This window comes from Mucor mucedo (genome assembly GCF_025094135.1).
Source record: "Mucor mucedo strain NRRL 3635 chromosome Unknown EV154scaffold_61, whole genome shotgun sequence".
Classification (NCBI taxonomy): Eukaryota; Fungi; Mucoromycota; class Mucoromycetes; order Mucorales; family Mucoraceae; genus Mucor; species Mucor mucedo.
The window spans coordinates 153,259-167,006 of record NW_026252345.1 but is presented as its reverse complement, the minus strand read 5'-3'; the positions used below and the strand labels follow the sequence as shown (position 1 = coordinate 167,006).

At 39.5% G+C, this 13,748-nt stretch overlaps 5 protein-coding genes across 5 annotated transcripts; 4 read left to right on the top strand and 1 right to left on the bottom strand.

Annotated features, from left to right (window-relative positions):
* The first annotated feature begins 38 nt into the window (after positions 1-38).
* EV154DRAFT_512745 (armadillo-type protein) lies at positions 39-2,721 on the top strand. The gene is made up of 6 exons (XM_051601958.1): positions 39-235; positions 295-795; positions 874-1,560; positions 1,620-1,841; positions 1,897-2,105; positions 2,178-2,721. The coding sequence occupies exons 1-6, from the start codon at positions 56-58 to the stop codon at positions 2,626-2,628; spliced, it is 2,250 nt and encodes a 749-aa protein (XP_051456457.1). The 5' UTR covers positions 39-55; the 3' UTR covers positions 2,629-2,721.
* A 255-nt stretch (positions 2,722-2,976) lies between these two features.
* Positions 2,977-4,132, top strand: EV154DRAFT_512742 (uncharacterized protein). The gene is made up of 2 exons (XM_051601957.1): positions 2,977-3,821; positions 3,890-4,132. Exons 1-2 carry the CDS (start codon positions 3,107-3,109, stop codon positions 3,982-3,984), a joined length of 810 nt encoding a protein of 269 aa, XP_051456456.1. The 5' UTR covers positions 2,977-3,106; the 3' UTR covers positions 3,985-4,132.
* A 1,067-nt stretch (positions 4,133-5,199) lies between these two features.
* Positions 5,200-7,372, top strand: EV154DRAFT_512737 (S-adenosyl-L-methionine-dependent methyltransferase). The gene is made up of 7 exons (XM_051601956.1): positions 5,200-5,465; positions 5,526-5,728; positions 5,799-5,933; positions 5,987-6,203; positions 6,266-6,362; positions 6,420-6,863; positions 6,923-7,372. Exons 1-7 carry the CDS (start codon positions 5,286-5,288, stop codon positions 7,276-7,278), a joined length of 1,632 nt encoding a protein of 543 aa, XP_051456455.1. The 5' UTR covers positions 5,200-5,285; the 3' UTR covers positions 7,279-7,372.
* On the top strand, positions 7,246-10,142 carry EV154DRAFT_512728 (uncharacterized protein). The gene is made up of 8 exons (XM_051601955.1): positions 7,246-7,644; positions 7,703-7,833; positions 7,917-8,013; positions 8,072-8,107; positions 8,167-8,649; positions 8,719-8,837; positions 8,894-9,138; positions 9,195-10,142. Exons 1-8 carry the CDS (start codon positions 7,437-7,439, stop codon positions 9,754-9,756), a joined length of 1,881 nt encoding a protein of 626 aa, XP_051456454.1. The 5' UTR covers positions 7,246-7,436; the 3' UTR covers positions 9,757-10,142.
* Positions 10,143-11,514: 1,372 nt separating this feature from the next.
* On the bottom strand, positions 11,515-13,624 carry EV154DRAFT_544277 (ATP synthase subunit alpha). The gene is made up of 4 exons (XM_051604589.1): positions 13,482-13,624; positions 13,137-13,367; positions 12,569-13,058; positions 11,515-12,487 (listed from the first exon to the last, which is right to left on the bottom strand). The coding sequence occupies exons 1-4, from the start codon at positions 13,539-13,541 to the stop codon at positions 11,628-11,630; spliced, it is 1,641 nt and encodes a 546-aa protein (XP_051456453.1). The 5' UTR covers positions 13,542-13,624; the 3' UTR covers positions 11,515-11,627.
* Positions 13,625-13,748: the final 124 nt, after the last annotated feature.

The window sequence follows — 13,748 nt, the reverse complement described above, 5'->3', positions numbered from 1 at the left end:
CTAAAAACTCCAGCAGAAACTTTTTTTTTAATCTATCCCTCCTTGATTCTGAAAAATGGATATTTTGCGAGCTTCGAGTATCGTCAAAGCATTGCCTTTTATATCCAAAACAATTGTGGATGATACACTTTATGAGAAAGTCTTGTCTTATTTAACCCTCGTCTTGTCACAATCCACAGACACTGATATTCAGACATTAAACGAAGCCAGTCCTATCTTTAAACACATGAAACAGGTACTCTTTAAAACACTAAGCGACTCCTTGTCTTTACTCATACACGCTTCTTCGTTTAGGCTTGCATAGATACACAAGACCAAGATTATCGTGTTACCACTTTATGCATACGTGTATTAGCCCAAGTGATTTATTACGCCCCGTTTCTTTTCACAGACCTACAAGAAAATTATGCTAGTTTACTCACATTAATCACTAACGGCATCAAGTCTTCCGAGGGTGCATTGCGTCGTGCCAGTATCGAAGCATGTCGATTATTTATTCATTGTCCTCAGGGCTATAAGTGGTTATTACACAATACACAAGCAACACGTGTGATTCCCTTGGCTTTGCTCGACCAAAGTAATTATGTCGTGGCCGAAGCATGTCAATTATTTGCTGCCTTGTTGACATTGGACGCCAAAGAATTACTGGAGGTGATGGATCCCTCTTCTTTTATCATTTCGATTTTAGACCCGCATTGCGATGATAAACAAGTGATTTCAGCCCTGGAGTTTTGTTGGGTCATGGTGAACATTCAACAACCAAATGCACTTATTTATCTCCGAACCAAGAAACTTGTAAGCTCCAAGCAAAAACAAAAACAAAAAAAAACTGCGTAAAAGCTGTTTAAAGACTAAGCTAAGCTCTTCAACTAGTTATATGGGGTAATGCCATTGTTATGCTCGGTGAATCGAATTATACGATACAGAGTGTTGGAAATTCTATCTGTGCTATTCAGTTGGGACAGAGATCCTTTAATAACGCTGGGTTTATCAGACATAGAATCCGAATTAGATACAACATATGAAAAAATGGTTTTTATTTCAAATACGATGATTCAACAAGCTGCCAACGCAGATGATTTAATGACGGCTGTGTCTTTGCTCGATACGACATTTGTCTTGTTGGGCCGTTGTAAAGAAAAGAACACACCGTTTGATACACTTTACTCGATATACGAAGCATGTCAAGCCGGAACACCTTTATTAAAGACAGACCGTTTAAAGAACAATGTATTGCAGCTTGTCTTACGTAGCATGCATACCTTGGTAAGAATTCTTCCGGAGACGATCCATGATGACCGATTCATTCATTTCTTTCGTGTGTTGGATAACGCCGTGTTTTATTCAGATCCACGTGTACTTAAATCTTGCTTGGATCTACTTACCACATCATTATATACGATGGCCGATCCAAACGTTTTAGCTCAATCGATGTACTCCCTTGTACATGTGCTGAGTGATGATTCAGTGCTTTTAGGCTGCAAAAGTCTTGTGATCGTGTTACAGGCATTGGATTCTTTATTGGCACATGAAGCCGTTGGCACTCTTGTCAACGAATCCGTGAGTTTCGTTTTTGATTATCCTTTTGGAGTATAGTTTATCTTACGTTCTAAACATAGTCAACTTCTGCTACATTGGTGGATGCATTGAGTATGCGATTTTTAGATACAGAATGGGATGTACGAGATGCTGTGATTCATTTTGTAGGAGGGTTGTTTCAAGAACCCGTGAATGATACCAAAGTACAGTTTGCTTGTACATTTGATTTGCCATTGCAAGTGTTCAGCCGTATACACGATGCAGAACCATACGTGCGTGCTTCTGCTGTACAAGTACTAACAGTAGGTCTTTCTAAGTTCTTCGCATAAAAAATGAAGTATTAACACGATGGAGTAGAATATGGTAAAATGTAAAGGAGGGTGGGATTACATCCAGGAACATCAAGTGAGTAAAGACTTGGCGGGGAAATTACCTAGTATGTTGTACGATTCTGAGGCGTTTGTGCGTCGAGCAGGATTAGATGCGATTATTTGCCTGGTTCGTAATCGATCTTGTGCAGGTATGACAATGGAAATTGAAGATTCTCAAAGCGAGACGTCACTAAAGTGGGTGTGTTTAAGAGAGAATGATTAATGAGACAAGCAAGTAGAGCTAACCCACGTTTCTCTTTCTAAAAGTCCAGTGATTATCAAAAAGCTTGTTTACGATGAAGATTCGGATGTACGTATCCGTGCATGTGCATTAATTGAGGCACTATGGAGATTAAACGGCGGAGAACACGAAGAAAAGAATGGGTTTATTCGTCATATTCGAGGAGCGGAATTGCTGGTGGAATGTGCGACGGATGTAAATCGGGTGGTGCGCATTGAAGCGTATCGTGTGATTGACAGTATTCTGAGTGACTACCCAGCGCAAGAAAAGGGACGGAAGAGGAAGTTTGAACACAAGGATGAATTCACATGCCAATTTTTGGAATTACTAAATACGGTCGATAGAGTGCGTTTAAAGGATTCACTTGATCCTGAACATTTGTATCAAGAAGCTTTTGATATCAATGCGGACATGATGACGCAATCTATTCTTCCCACCAATCCTGAAGATGATATCAATATGTTGGATTGCTATTAGAAAAATTACAAGGCCCGTGAAGAAACCCGATCATTTTGAATAAAATTTATGCGAATAAAATGATTGGATTAGATAAAAAAGATTCGATCTCAATCACCCGGTTTTTTTTTTGTTGTTATTCTTTGTGGCAAAGGGGAAAAGGGGGTAAACGTAGACACACGTTGTCTCCCTTCATCATTTTATTTCTCATTTTCTGCCTCACACAACAGTTTTTTTTATGCTTTTTCTGACTCGTGGTTGCCCTGACGACTGTGCCCATGCCAATCGCAAGTTAAAACCGAGATTTCAATACCAGAAAAAGAAAAAGAAAAAAGGCACATTTGTTGGGAGCACGTGGTTTCCTGCGGGGATTGGGAGGTGTCGAATACCCTAATTTAGAATGGGGGTGTTCCTCCCTCTTTTTTTTTTGCTTTTCTCTCTTTTTTCTCTTTCTTTTTTTTTCGTTTTTTATACATAAAAACTCCCTTTTTTATTTAATATGAATATTACCGACCATTATTCTTTTGACAACAACAATAATAGCAATGAACGCCGACCTTCTTTAATCGATCCAACGTCGAGCAGAACACTTTACCCGATTTCTTCATTTCGACATCATCCATACCAATTGGATAACAGCACACATTCGAGTCCTTCTAATTCGCGTAGAGGTTCTCTTACGGATCCTGCACTCCATGTGTCCTTTCGACCCACCACCTCACATTTATCATTTAATTCACCTCCTTCCTCTCCTTCCTCCCGAAGATCATCCATGGTTACAACCCCAGAAGGTGCCGGCGGAGTCAATACGCCTGTGCCTGTGATTAACCCAGCGTCGCCATGGAGACGGGAATCATTACCGTCCATCACCCACCTAACCAGCAAACCATCCGACTATCAGTTCAAACATGTTAGAATACAGGACAACCCTAGACGTCATTCTATTGCTGCTACGCCTAGGAAATCTAGACAAAATTCGCTATCTTGTACACCTTATGAGGAAGAAGAAGATGAGGAAGAGGAAGATGATCGCCGTATGATGAGAAGAGGCAGTGAACAAACACCTTATTCTCGCTCACCGGAGTTACGAGTGAGTCATAAATTGGCTGAACGTAAAAGAAGAAAGGAAATGAAGGATTTATTTGATGATTTAAGAGATTTACTACCTGTCGACAAAGGATTAAAGACAAGCAAATGGGAGATCTTGAGTAAAAGTAAGTTCTCATTTCTTTTTTATCATTTGTTCTGTATAACTAAACATTCTCTTCTATTCCTTCCGTAGCACTGGAGTATATTCGAATCTTGCATGAAAGAGAAGGCTTAATGGAAAGAGAAAAAGCTGACTTGTTGAATGAATTAAATTGCTTGAAGCGATAATCTGTTGCTTTCCCTTACCAACCCCACCTCTCCCCTTTTTTTTTCATCCCCTCCTAATTAATAATAAAAAAATTCTATTTTAACTGCCACGTGTCGCAAACTTTAAATGCCGAAAATATATAAAAAGAATTTGTTGTGTGTGTGTGTGTATGTGTTTGTGGCCCATAAAAATAGTAACAGGTAGTTCATAACAGCACCCATAAATGGAAGTCCGTTATAGCTGTATTTCCCCAGAGACGCCCTTCACGGGCAAATAAAATCATTTAGTCATTTCTTCTCCATTTGCATTAATGTGGTACAAGGCAATGTCCACGTTTTTATTACTTTAGCGCATGGATTTGAACCATGTGTGTACACAGCAATGATCGCTGACTATCATGTATACCTTATCAGTTCAGGTACACTAGACATCTAATCGTAACAAACATAATTTAGACCATTGCTATATTAATTGTTGGCTGAATAGTCCACTTACCACAAGAATATACTTAGCAGCAATCTGATAGATGTTGGCATAACATTATAGATTTGCTGCAATCAAGTTACATCTCAATCCCTGTGCATCTTTCTTTTAATGAGCCCAACATTCATACAAATCAAATAATGTATCAATGCAACGTAAACAAACAAGTTGTCAGACAGGTTTAAGTAAAATGTACAAAAGGATTAAAGAATTATAAAGTGCTCTTGCAAGAAATTGATTTTTCATGTATTGAAACAATAGCTTCGGTCAGTTGTGTAAAATCAAGTACTCTCTTTGAATCAATAGATTGGTCTCAAATACTTGAAGATGAAGTGGCCTATATTTAACACAGTAAAGCTCGTGATTAATCCTATGGACATACCGTAAGCAAGGTGATTGCAGCTGTTATCCACAAATCATAGAATAAAAGGAGAGGTAGGACAGAAGAAAGAAAGAAAGAACGCTGATAGATATGAAGAAAAAATATACGACAAGAAAGGTAAGGTCTAACAGTTATTACAGGAATGACAACAAATACGGATCTGACATGACTAAAAGCCATGTCCTGGATACAAGAAAAAGCTCAGCGCTGACCCTTAATGTGAGAGATTGGTCCATCTATTCGAGGACATAAACAAAGAAGCTTGAAACTACAAAAGCTTGAATGTGTTGGAAAAGGCAAATCATTTAATGTAGATGAGTATCAGCGCACCAGTCTCCACAACAACTGACTTGGGCGGATGCCCCCCCCCCCCAGACATGTAACCCGCACGATAAAATTGATGCGGAGTTTCCATCTCTCACTCTTTACCTACACTCGCACATAACAGGGCTCATAATGTTTCAAGCTGTCAAGATCTACTTGACAAATTTGATCGGACCAAAATACATTTACCGTGTAAAGATTAATCATTTACCAACACATGAAGTCGGATCCATTAAGCGATTTTTACAAACGTTTGATCTGAATACGTTTAAAAAGGCTCCCAAATGGGATTACGCCTACATGAATTTTGAGGTGAGTCGACGTTTTAGGTGTGTAAGAAGTAAATGATACTGATCATGGGACAAAAAATAGACTGAACAAGCAGCTCGTGAGGCCATGAGAAAGTTACAAGGCGTCGAGTTTAAGAAGAAACTGTTATCAACTGAATTTAGTAAAGTAGAAGAGCAAGTGTTTCGTTCAAGATTTGAGGGTAAGAAAAAGATTCTTCCGGACCTGGCCCTGGAAACAAGATCACCAGCAGAAAAGTTAGCAGATCAAGTGACACCCCTTTACAAGTAAGCTTTCTTTTCCCCCTGACAATCCACACACCCTTTCTTTTTCTTTTTTCCTGACTGTAGTATATAGAGTACCGTACCTGGATCAAGTGGCAAGAAAACATAAATTAGCCTATCGTTTCTTAAACACCCTCAGAAAGAAAGTCAGTACATTACCAGAGATATCAGACGAAGCAAAATTACAAGTCTCTTGGACAGATGCAATGTACGCTCCTCTTCTTTAAAAAATAGGATAGTGCACTTATAGTTTTTTTTTAGTGAAACCATGGACATCAAGTTATTGAAAACGATAAAATCACCATCAACACAAGGATACAGAACAAAATGCGAGTTTACGATCGGTAAAGACTTGCAAGGAGAAAAGACCGTGGGTTTTCTTTTGGGTCTCTATAGAGATGGTGTGACAGCTGTACTGAGCCCAGAAGACTGCTTGCATGTGTCGGATCAGGCCAAAAAAGTGGCTAAACTCATGGAGGTACATCTTTTTTTTTAAAAAAAAATAGACTCGAATCACATATTTGCTAACAGAGATAATAGGACTATGTGAAAGAGTCTAGATACGATGTCTACGACCGAGTTAATCAAATGGGAGTATGGCGTACCATCATGACGAAAACACAACGTACAGGCGATGGTAAAGAATAAGCATGGAAATATCTCTTAACATAGAACTCACATCTCCCTCCTATAGTCATGATACTAATTCAGATGAACACCTCGCAGCTGACGGACAGGCAAGTTCAAGCGGAAAAGGAGAAATTAATAGCATACTGGACTGCCAGGATGAAGACTACGACAGTCATGTTGCAAATATGGAACGGCGGCTCTAACGGAATTACGGATAAAGGCACAACCGAGATCTTGACAGGAGATGGTTATGTGTATGAGGAATTATTAGGTTACAAGTTTAGAATATCCAGTAACGCCTTTTTTCAAGTGAATACAGCAGCGACAGAACTTTTATATGCAAAGTGTGCTGAATGGACCAAATCGGATAAGAAAACCACATTGCTGGATTTATGCTGTGGCACAGGTACCATTGGTATCCTCATGTCGAAATGGGTGGATAAAGTGATTGGGATAGAGCTTATTCCGCAGGCAATTGTGGATGCCAAGGCCAATGCGTTGTTGAATAGTAAGCATAGAATAGATGAATAAGGGGATACGCATTGCTAAAATTAAGTACATATGTAGATGTGGTGAATGTAGAATATCACGCGAGTAAAGTAGAGGACAAGATGGATATTATTGTGCGAGAAAAGAATGAGAGTGTGATTGCAGTATTAGATCCACCTAGAAATGGCGTGCATACCAGCGTGATTAGGGCGATTCGAGAATCGGATGCGATTGAAAAGGTTATTTTTATATCGTGTGATGTTAAGCAGACGCTGCCTAATTTGATTGGTCTCTGTCGCCCGACATCCAATCGATTTAAGGGGATGCCTTTCAAGCCATCCAGGGCAGTCTGTATTGATCTCTTTCCGCACACTGAGCATTGTGAAATGATGATAGAATTTGTTCGTTTAAAAAACCCCGCCACACCTGCATAGTAAACACGTCATCTGTATAATTTTAAACTTTTTTTTTGTTTGTACACACACTGGGGCAGTTTTTCTCTCTCTCTCTCTTTTCTTACCTTCTTCCCCTTTCTTTTGTTTCTCAATTTTTTTTAATTTTTTTTATCTCCTTGTTATTCTAAGCAAACAAAATGGCTGATGAACTTGCAGGTTCATCTTTTTTAGGCACCAATAATTACTTTATGCCCAAGTCCAGGTCCATCTCTTTTGCGGTGGAAGAAGACCCCTGGAGTGCAGCAGGCTTTGATCCCGTAGATGAAATGAGACAACCTTTACATCAAACACAGGCCATGGATGAGGACATGGTTACTGAAGGCATCACGGCTGCTAATGTCTTGGGTAATTATATTAAAAAAAAAACTTGCCACTTTTTCTTGCATCTAAAACTCTTTTCTAGTCGGAGTTGATTTGCCAGAGATATTCGATACCGCTTATATTCGTGCAGGTCCTGTTGGTGACCGTGTCAGTATTGATTCGCTCCAAGTCATCATTGGTTTAGGAGGTCTTGGTCCACGTTTATATGAGCAAGTAGGTAAAGAAATTAAAAAAAACGAAATAGAAAGGAATGCCTTTTTTAAAGCGCATTATGTTTATTTTTTTCCTCCAATTAGATTTCCGCCATGATTGTGCCCTCAGGTGCAATGTATGTGACCCGAAATGAGTTTAATACTGCTTTAGCGCTCTTGGGTTGCGCACAAAAGAATATGGGTAAGTGGGCATCCGAATAAAGTTGTGTGTGTGTGAGTGTTAAATTTTGCGCAATTAGATTTATCGCTCGTTAAAGTGTATCAACATCGTAATGGTAAGACAACATCTATAATTTTAAATTGATTGAATATTAATTTTTTAATATTAAATTAGATCTGCCTGTGCCTTTATTATCTAACCTGGAAACGGTCTCCATTAAACGTGTGAACCCTTTGATGACCAGCAGCAAACCCAAATCTACCGGCTACGACGATGATCCATGGCGAGTTTCGTCTACACCGCCACGAAACGATTTTCCCGTCTATCAAGATGTTCCTATCAAAAGAAGCATCGCACCTAAACCCATGATTGTACAACCCGTAGCCGACAGACATATAGACAAAGTCTCCACTCAGGCGCTTGTCAAGGCCTCCACAGAGAGTTATCAATGGTTCTTGGACTTGGATCAAATCACAGTAGCCGTGGCAGAAAAGGAAGGGTTTTTATTTACACACGTCAACTATTGGGTTCATAGCACACAACGTCAAACGTCCGTAAGAAGAAGATATAGTGACTTTTATTGGTTTTGGGAAACGCTCTTAAAAAGGTATCCATTCCGTGTCGTGCCCAACTTACCACCTAAAAAGATCTCTGGCAGTAAGTTTATAGTTTGCATGTATTGTTAAAGGATGCTGACATTTCCATTTTTTTTCTTTCATTACGAAGAGGATAAGGCGTTTTTAGAAAAGAGATGTCAAGGTTTATCACGTTTTATAAATTGCGTTGTGCGACATCCAGTCTTAAAAAACGATGAAGAGGTTATATCATTCCTGACAGAACAAACTGTAAGAAACACAATGTGCATATTGATGAGTGTTGATATTGACACTTTCTATCATAGGAATTTGTAGCCTGGAGAAGAGCAAAATCCCCTTTGGTAGATGAAGAATTTGTGCGTCTCAACCCTCATACCGAGGATCTCGAAAGTTTCATACCCAAAGATTTAAATGACCGTCTCAATGAAATGAAGAAACGATTACCTCAATCCATTGAAAAGTATGACGAGCTGTGTAATGTAATGGATCGATGTATTCGATTAAAAGAAGCAAGAGCTCTAGAGATGAAGAAATACAATAATACCTTAAAGTAAGTCGCTTTTTCTTATATTTTTGCTCTAGTTATGCTGAAAATTCACATTATAGGGAATTGAGTGAAATCGAACATGTATGCTTTGTAGCTGACTGTCAGGCATGTACACAAGTAGTACGTGGCTATGAATCTGTTGGTACTTATATGAGCGAGGCCAGTACTATAATTGAATTGGATGTGGCTTCTGCCACGACAGGCGTCCTGGAGAACTTGAAGAGACACCGCGATATTTCTATTGCCTTTCTTGAGATGCTGGAAAGAAAAGGTCGACTGGAGTCCAACCAGATCAGCACGCTTTACAAAAAAGTGTCTGCAAATAAGGCTAAAGTGAACCAGAACCGAGGTGTACCTGGTTTGGAATCCGAAGTGGCTAGATTAGATGCCGTAATCAAGTCGGATTCGGAGCAATTGACCTACCAACAAAGACGTGACACTTATATTCAATACTGTGTAGCAACTGAAGCTTCTTACTTGCACAAGCAACAATCCTTTGTATCTTTACTCTATCAGAATTTCGTGCATGAACAACTTCAATATGCACGCAGATCTGTTGATAATTGGAAGGCTTTGGAAGCTGTTCTATGTGAAATGCCCAAACCCGAAGATTTTGCTTAAACCCCCCCCCCCAAAAAAAAACTTAATTGATTTCTCAAAAGATATACCCCACACCCACACACCCACACACCACGGCCCTTTCTCTCTCTATCTCTCTCTATTGGTCGCCCCTTTATATGTATAACCATCTGACACAAAATAAATGTTTTGTTTTTGAGAAAAAGTTAAAACTGCCACATAAATTACGACCAGGCACATACTTTATGTCGAAACAAATTTTATTGAATCCCACTGTGATTGACATTGTCATTGAGACAACAATTGGATCTGAAGGAAAATGCAACTATTTATACATTTACTATTTTAGACCGATATAGAATACATCACTCTGCGGCTGTACTTGTTGCTACAGAAAAACACGCATATGAGCCTCTATTTATGCCTCCATATTATTCATTTCCAAATTTAATTGAAGAGCGTTGGTCTAAAACTAAGCAATACAAACATCGTATTCTTCCGATAACGCAGATATTATTCCTCTACGTATCACGTAGACTGCCACTACAATTACCCTTGAAAAGTGTAAGAGGTAGATTCAACACGCTGAAGCTTATTGGGACAGATGTATCGATAAAGAAATATTTGTTCAAATTGAAGTAGTACAATTCCATCTGAAAACATACGCTGTTTCCTGGCCCCAAAGAATTCCTAGGCTGACCATCAATACTGTGCGCTCGCGCTTGATCTTAAATCATTGAAAGAACCAATAACCATTTTCACCAAGAAACCGACCAAGAACAAAGCCTATACGATGCCCTTTAGTGAATAATAACAGGTTTTTATAGGGATTCTATAGGGCTCTCTGACTTGCATCAGAGGCAGGATTTATGATAGCACTTGCGAATATAGTACTGGTCCCTTCATTAGTCTTGAGTTTTGAAGTAGAGTTTAAGATGGTAATCCTAAAGCTCGGGTTTTAGATGCAGTTACTTTATTTATTAAGAAGTTTGAAAAGTTTACATTAAAAGAAACCAGTGTTAAAAACTTGTAGGATGAATGTAACCTTTCATTTAAACGATTCAACTAAAATCGCAGATCGTGTAGCATGGGTTGAAGAGTAGAGTAAAACAAATACGAATTATCTTAAAAACTGTTTTTTTTTTTTGATGAATCCGGTTTTGATATCAACATGAGACATCCAGGAGAAAGGGCATATCAGCTATTGTGACTATTTCCAGCACCAGAGCAACACCACAGTCGTAGATGCAATTTCAGCGAGGTATGTCGAGTCAATGGAGCTTAGAAATCCGCAGGAGTACTCTTTAAAAAGGATAAGGATCGATTTTGCTAACCGTAAAACGAAAGCACCATCCAAGTCAATAAATAATGGTCCTAAAGGTACTGTCACGGGTCATTGTTTACATTTCATTCAGAAAACTATGGACGAAATGGGTTGCGTTCCTGAAATGAAAAAAATATTACATGGTAATGTACAACGCACCCATCCATACTATCGATGCAATAGACGCTATGATTACAAAAAGAGGGTATAAATGCGTTTATCTCCCGTCTTACTCTCCTAAGCTAAATACTAATGAGCGTATAAAAAAACAGGTTTGAGCAAGCAACATTTTTGTCGCACTTAAGCACTAAATTCATGCTGCATAAGCTTAATTAGAGCCCTCGCGAAAATTTCTTAGTTTGACAGGTGAAAAAGGCCTTTCGCGATTTAAGCACGTCAAAAATACAACACCTTTAAAAAAAAATGAAACATTGGAAACAAGTATCAACGCACAACTTGAATAGGAAGCTAGCTTTAAAGTTAAAAAACGACAAGAAGTTATGTATAGGATATTTCATTCTTCAAGTAAATTTTAATATGTTTTTCTATATACTAGGGGGGTTTGAGTTTTTTTTTAATATTTTATAATTTAATAGAAACCCTTGGCGTGGTTATCACAGACTTCACGGAGCTTGGTCTCGAGTTCCTTGGAGAGGACACCCTTGGCACGGATTTCCTCAAGGACTTCGGGATGTTGGGTAGCAACGTGGCTAATGAAATCCTTTTCCCATTCGACAACCTTACCGACGGGGATCTTATCAAGATAACCGTTGACACCAGCAAAGATGATGGGGACTTGAGCTTGGATAGACAAGGGAGAGTATTGAGGTTGCTTGAGCAATTCAGTGAGACGGGCACCACGGTTTAACAAGAATTGAGTGGAAGCATCCAAATCAGAACCGAATTGAGCGAAAGCGGCAACTTCACGATATTGGGCCAAGAAAAGCTTCATGGAACCAGCAACTTGCTTCATGGCCTTGGTTTGGGCAGCAGAACCGACACGAGAGACGGAAAGACCAACGTTAATTGCGGGACGAATACCCTTGAAGAAAAGTTCGGCTTCCAAGAAAATTTGACCATCAGTAATGGAAATAACGTTAGTGGGAATATAAGCAGAGACATCACCACCTTGGGTTTCAATGATGGGAAGGGCAGTCATGGAACCATAACCGAAAGCCTTGTTCATCTTGGCAGCACGTTCCAAAAGACGAGAATGGAGATAGAAAACATCACCAGGGTAAGCTTCACGACCAGGAGGACGACGGAGCAAGAGAGACATTTGACGGTAAGCAACAGCTTGCTTGGACAAATCATCATAAATGATCAAAGAGTGACGACCGTTATCACGGAACCATTCACCGAAGGCGGCACCGGAGAAAGGAGCGAGATATTGAAGAGGAGCAGCTTCAGAGGCAGTGGCAGCAACGACAATGGTGTACTTCATGGCATCTAAAATTATCGGTGTAAGTTATTTTACTACGCTTTCATTTATATATATATATATATATATAACCCTAAAAAAACACTTACCGTTCTCTTCGAGAGTACGGACCAATTGGGCAACAGTAGAACGCTTTTGACCGACAGCAACGTAGATACAGTACAACTTCTTGGCTTCATCAGAACCGTTGTTCCAGTTCTTTTGGTTAAGAATGGTATCGAGAGCGACAGCAGTCTTACCGGTTTGACGATCACCAATAATCAACTCACGTTGACCACGACCAATGGGGACCATGGAATCAACAGACTTGATACCAGTTTGCATAGGCTCGTTAACGGAGTGACGAGGTAAAATACCAGGAGCCTTAACTTGGACACGAGAGCGACCAACGGTGTCAAGAGGACCCTTACCATCAATGGGGTTACCAAGGGCATCAACGACACGACCAAGGATACCGGGACCAATTGGGACATCGACAATAGCACCAGTACGCTTAACGGTATCACCTTCCTTAATCAAACGATCGTTACCGAAAACGACAATACCAACATTATCGGCTTCCAAGTTAAGAGCCATACCCTAATTCATTTTTAGAATTAATAATCTATTTTACTTGTTTCCCTCTCCAGTACTTTTATATATGTATGTATGTTTTACCTTGAGACCACTGGAGAACTCAACCATCTCTTCGGCTTGACAGTTCTTTAAACCGTAAACACGGGCAATACCATCACCAATGGACAAGACACGACCAGTTTCTTGGAGATCAACTTCAGAGTTGGCACCCAAGATACGTTGTTCGAGGATGGAGGAAACTTCGGAAGTAGAAGGCTTGGCAGAAGCGTAGCTACGAGCAACAGTGGCGACAGCACCAAGGTTAAGACGGGCCTATTATTATATTTTACATTAGTTTTCACATTCCAAACTCTGTTTTTTTTCTCTCTTCTAAGCTTCTTTTTTTTTTTTTTTTTTTTTGGTCTAAAAAAGTGTTCATCAACATACAGCAGGTAAAACACCACGGGTGAGTACAGGACGAGCAATACGAGCAACGTTTCTAAGCATTTTGAGAGGGGTGGTTTTTAAATTAATAGAAAAAAGAAAAAAAAAAGCACTAATATAAAAAATAAATATTAAAATGCCAGGATGGACTACTTTTTTGCTCGGTTTTTTTTTGTCTCCAGGCACATCCCCGACCCACCCAGTTTAGTCTACGTCACTTCTTGCAATTTAACAACCGCCTCGTTTCTTCTGACATGAGTGACAACAGCA

Coding starts and splice junctions, on each gene's coding strand:
- EV154DRAFT_512745 (XM_051601958.1), top strand. CDS start 56: ATGGATATTTTGCGAGCTTCGAGTATCGTCAAAGCATTGCCTTTTATA. Junction 1,842..1,896: donor CTGCTGTACAAGTACTAACA/GTAGGTCTTTCT, acceptor ACGATGGAGTAG/AATATGGTAAAATGTAAAGG. Junction 2,106..2,177: donor CAAAGCGAGACGTCACTAAA/GTGGGTGTGTTT, acceptor TCTTTCTAAAAG/TCCAGTGATTATCAAAAAGC.
- EV154DRAFT_512737 (XM_051601956.1), top strand. CDS start 5,286: ATGTTTCAAGCTGTCAAGATCTACTTGACAAATTTGATCGGACCAAAA. Junction 6,363..6,419: donor AACACAACGTACAGGCGATG/GTAAAGAATAAG, acceptor TCCCTCCTATAG/TCATGATACTAATTCAGATG. Junction 6,864..6,922: donor GGCCAATGCGTTGTTGAATA/GTAAGCATAGAA, acceptor GTACATATGTAG/ATGTGGTGAATGTAGAATAT.
- EV154DRAFT_544277 (XM_051604589.1), bottom strand. CDS start 13,541: ATGCTTAGAAACGTTGCTCGTATTGCTCGTCCTGTACTCACCCGTGGT. Junction 13,368..13,481: donor CCCGTGGTGTTTTACCTGCT/GTATGTTGATGA, acceptor ATATAATAATAG/GCCCGTCTTAACCTTGGTGC. Junction 12,488..12,568: donor CCGTACTCTCGAAGAGAACG/GTAAGTGTTTTT, acceptor CGATAATTTTAG/ATGCCATGAAGTACACCATT.
- EV154DRAFT_512742 (XM_051601957.1), top strand. CDS start 3,107: ATGAATATTACCGACCATTATTCTTTTGACAACAACAATAATAGCAAT. Junction 3,822..3,889: donor ATGGGAGATCTTGAGTAAAA/GTAAGTTCTCAT, acceptor TTCCTTCCGTAG/CACTGGAGTATATTCGAATC.
- EV154DRAFT_512728 (XM_051601955.1), top strand. CDS start 7,437: ATGGCTGATGAACTTGCAGGTTCATCTTTTTTAGGCACCAATAATTAC. Junction 8,108..8,166: donor AGTGTATCAACATCGTAATG/GTAAGACAACAT, acceptor ATATTAAATTAG/ATCTGCCTGTGCCTTTATTA. Junction 8,838..8,893: donor CATTCCTGACAGAACAAACT/GTAAGAAACACA, acceptor TTTCTATCATAG/GAATTTGTAGCCTGGAGAAG.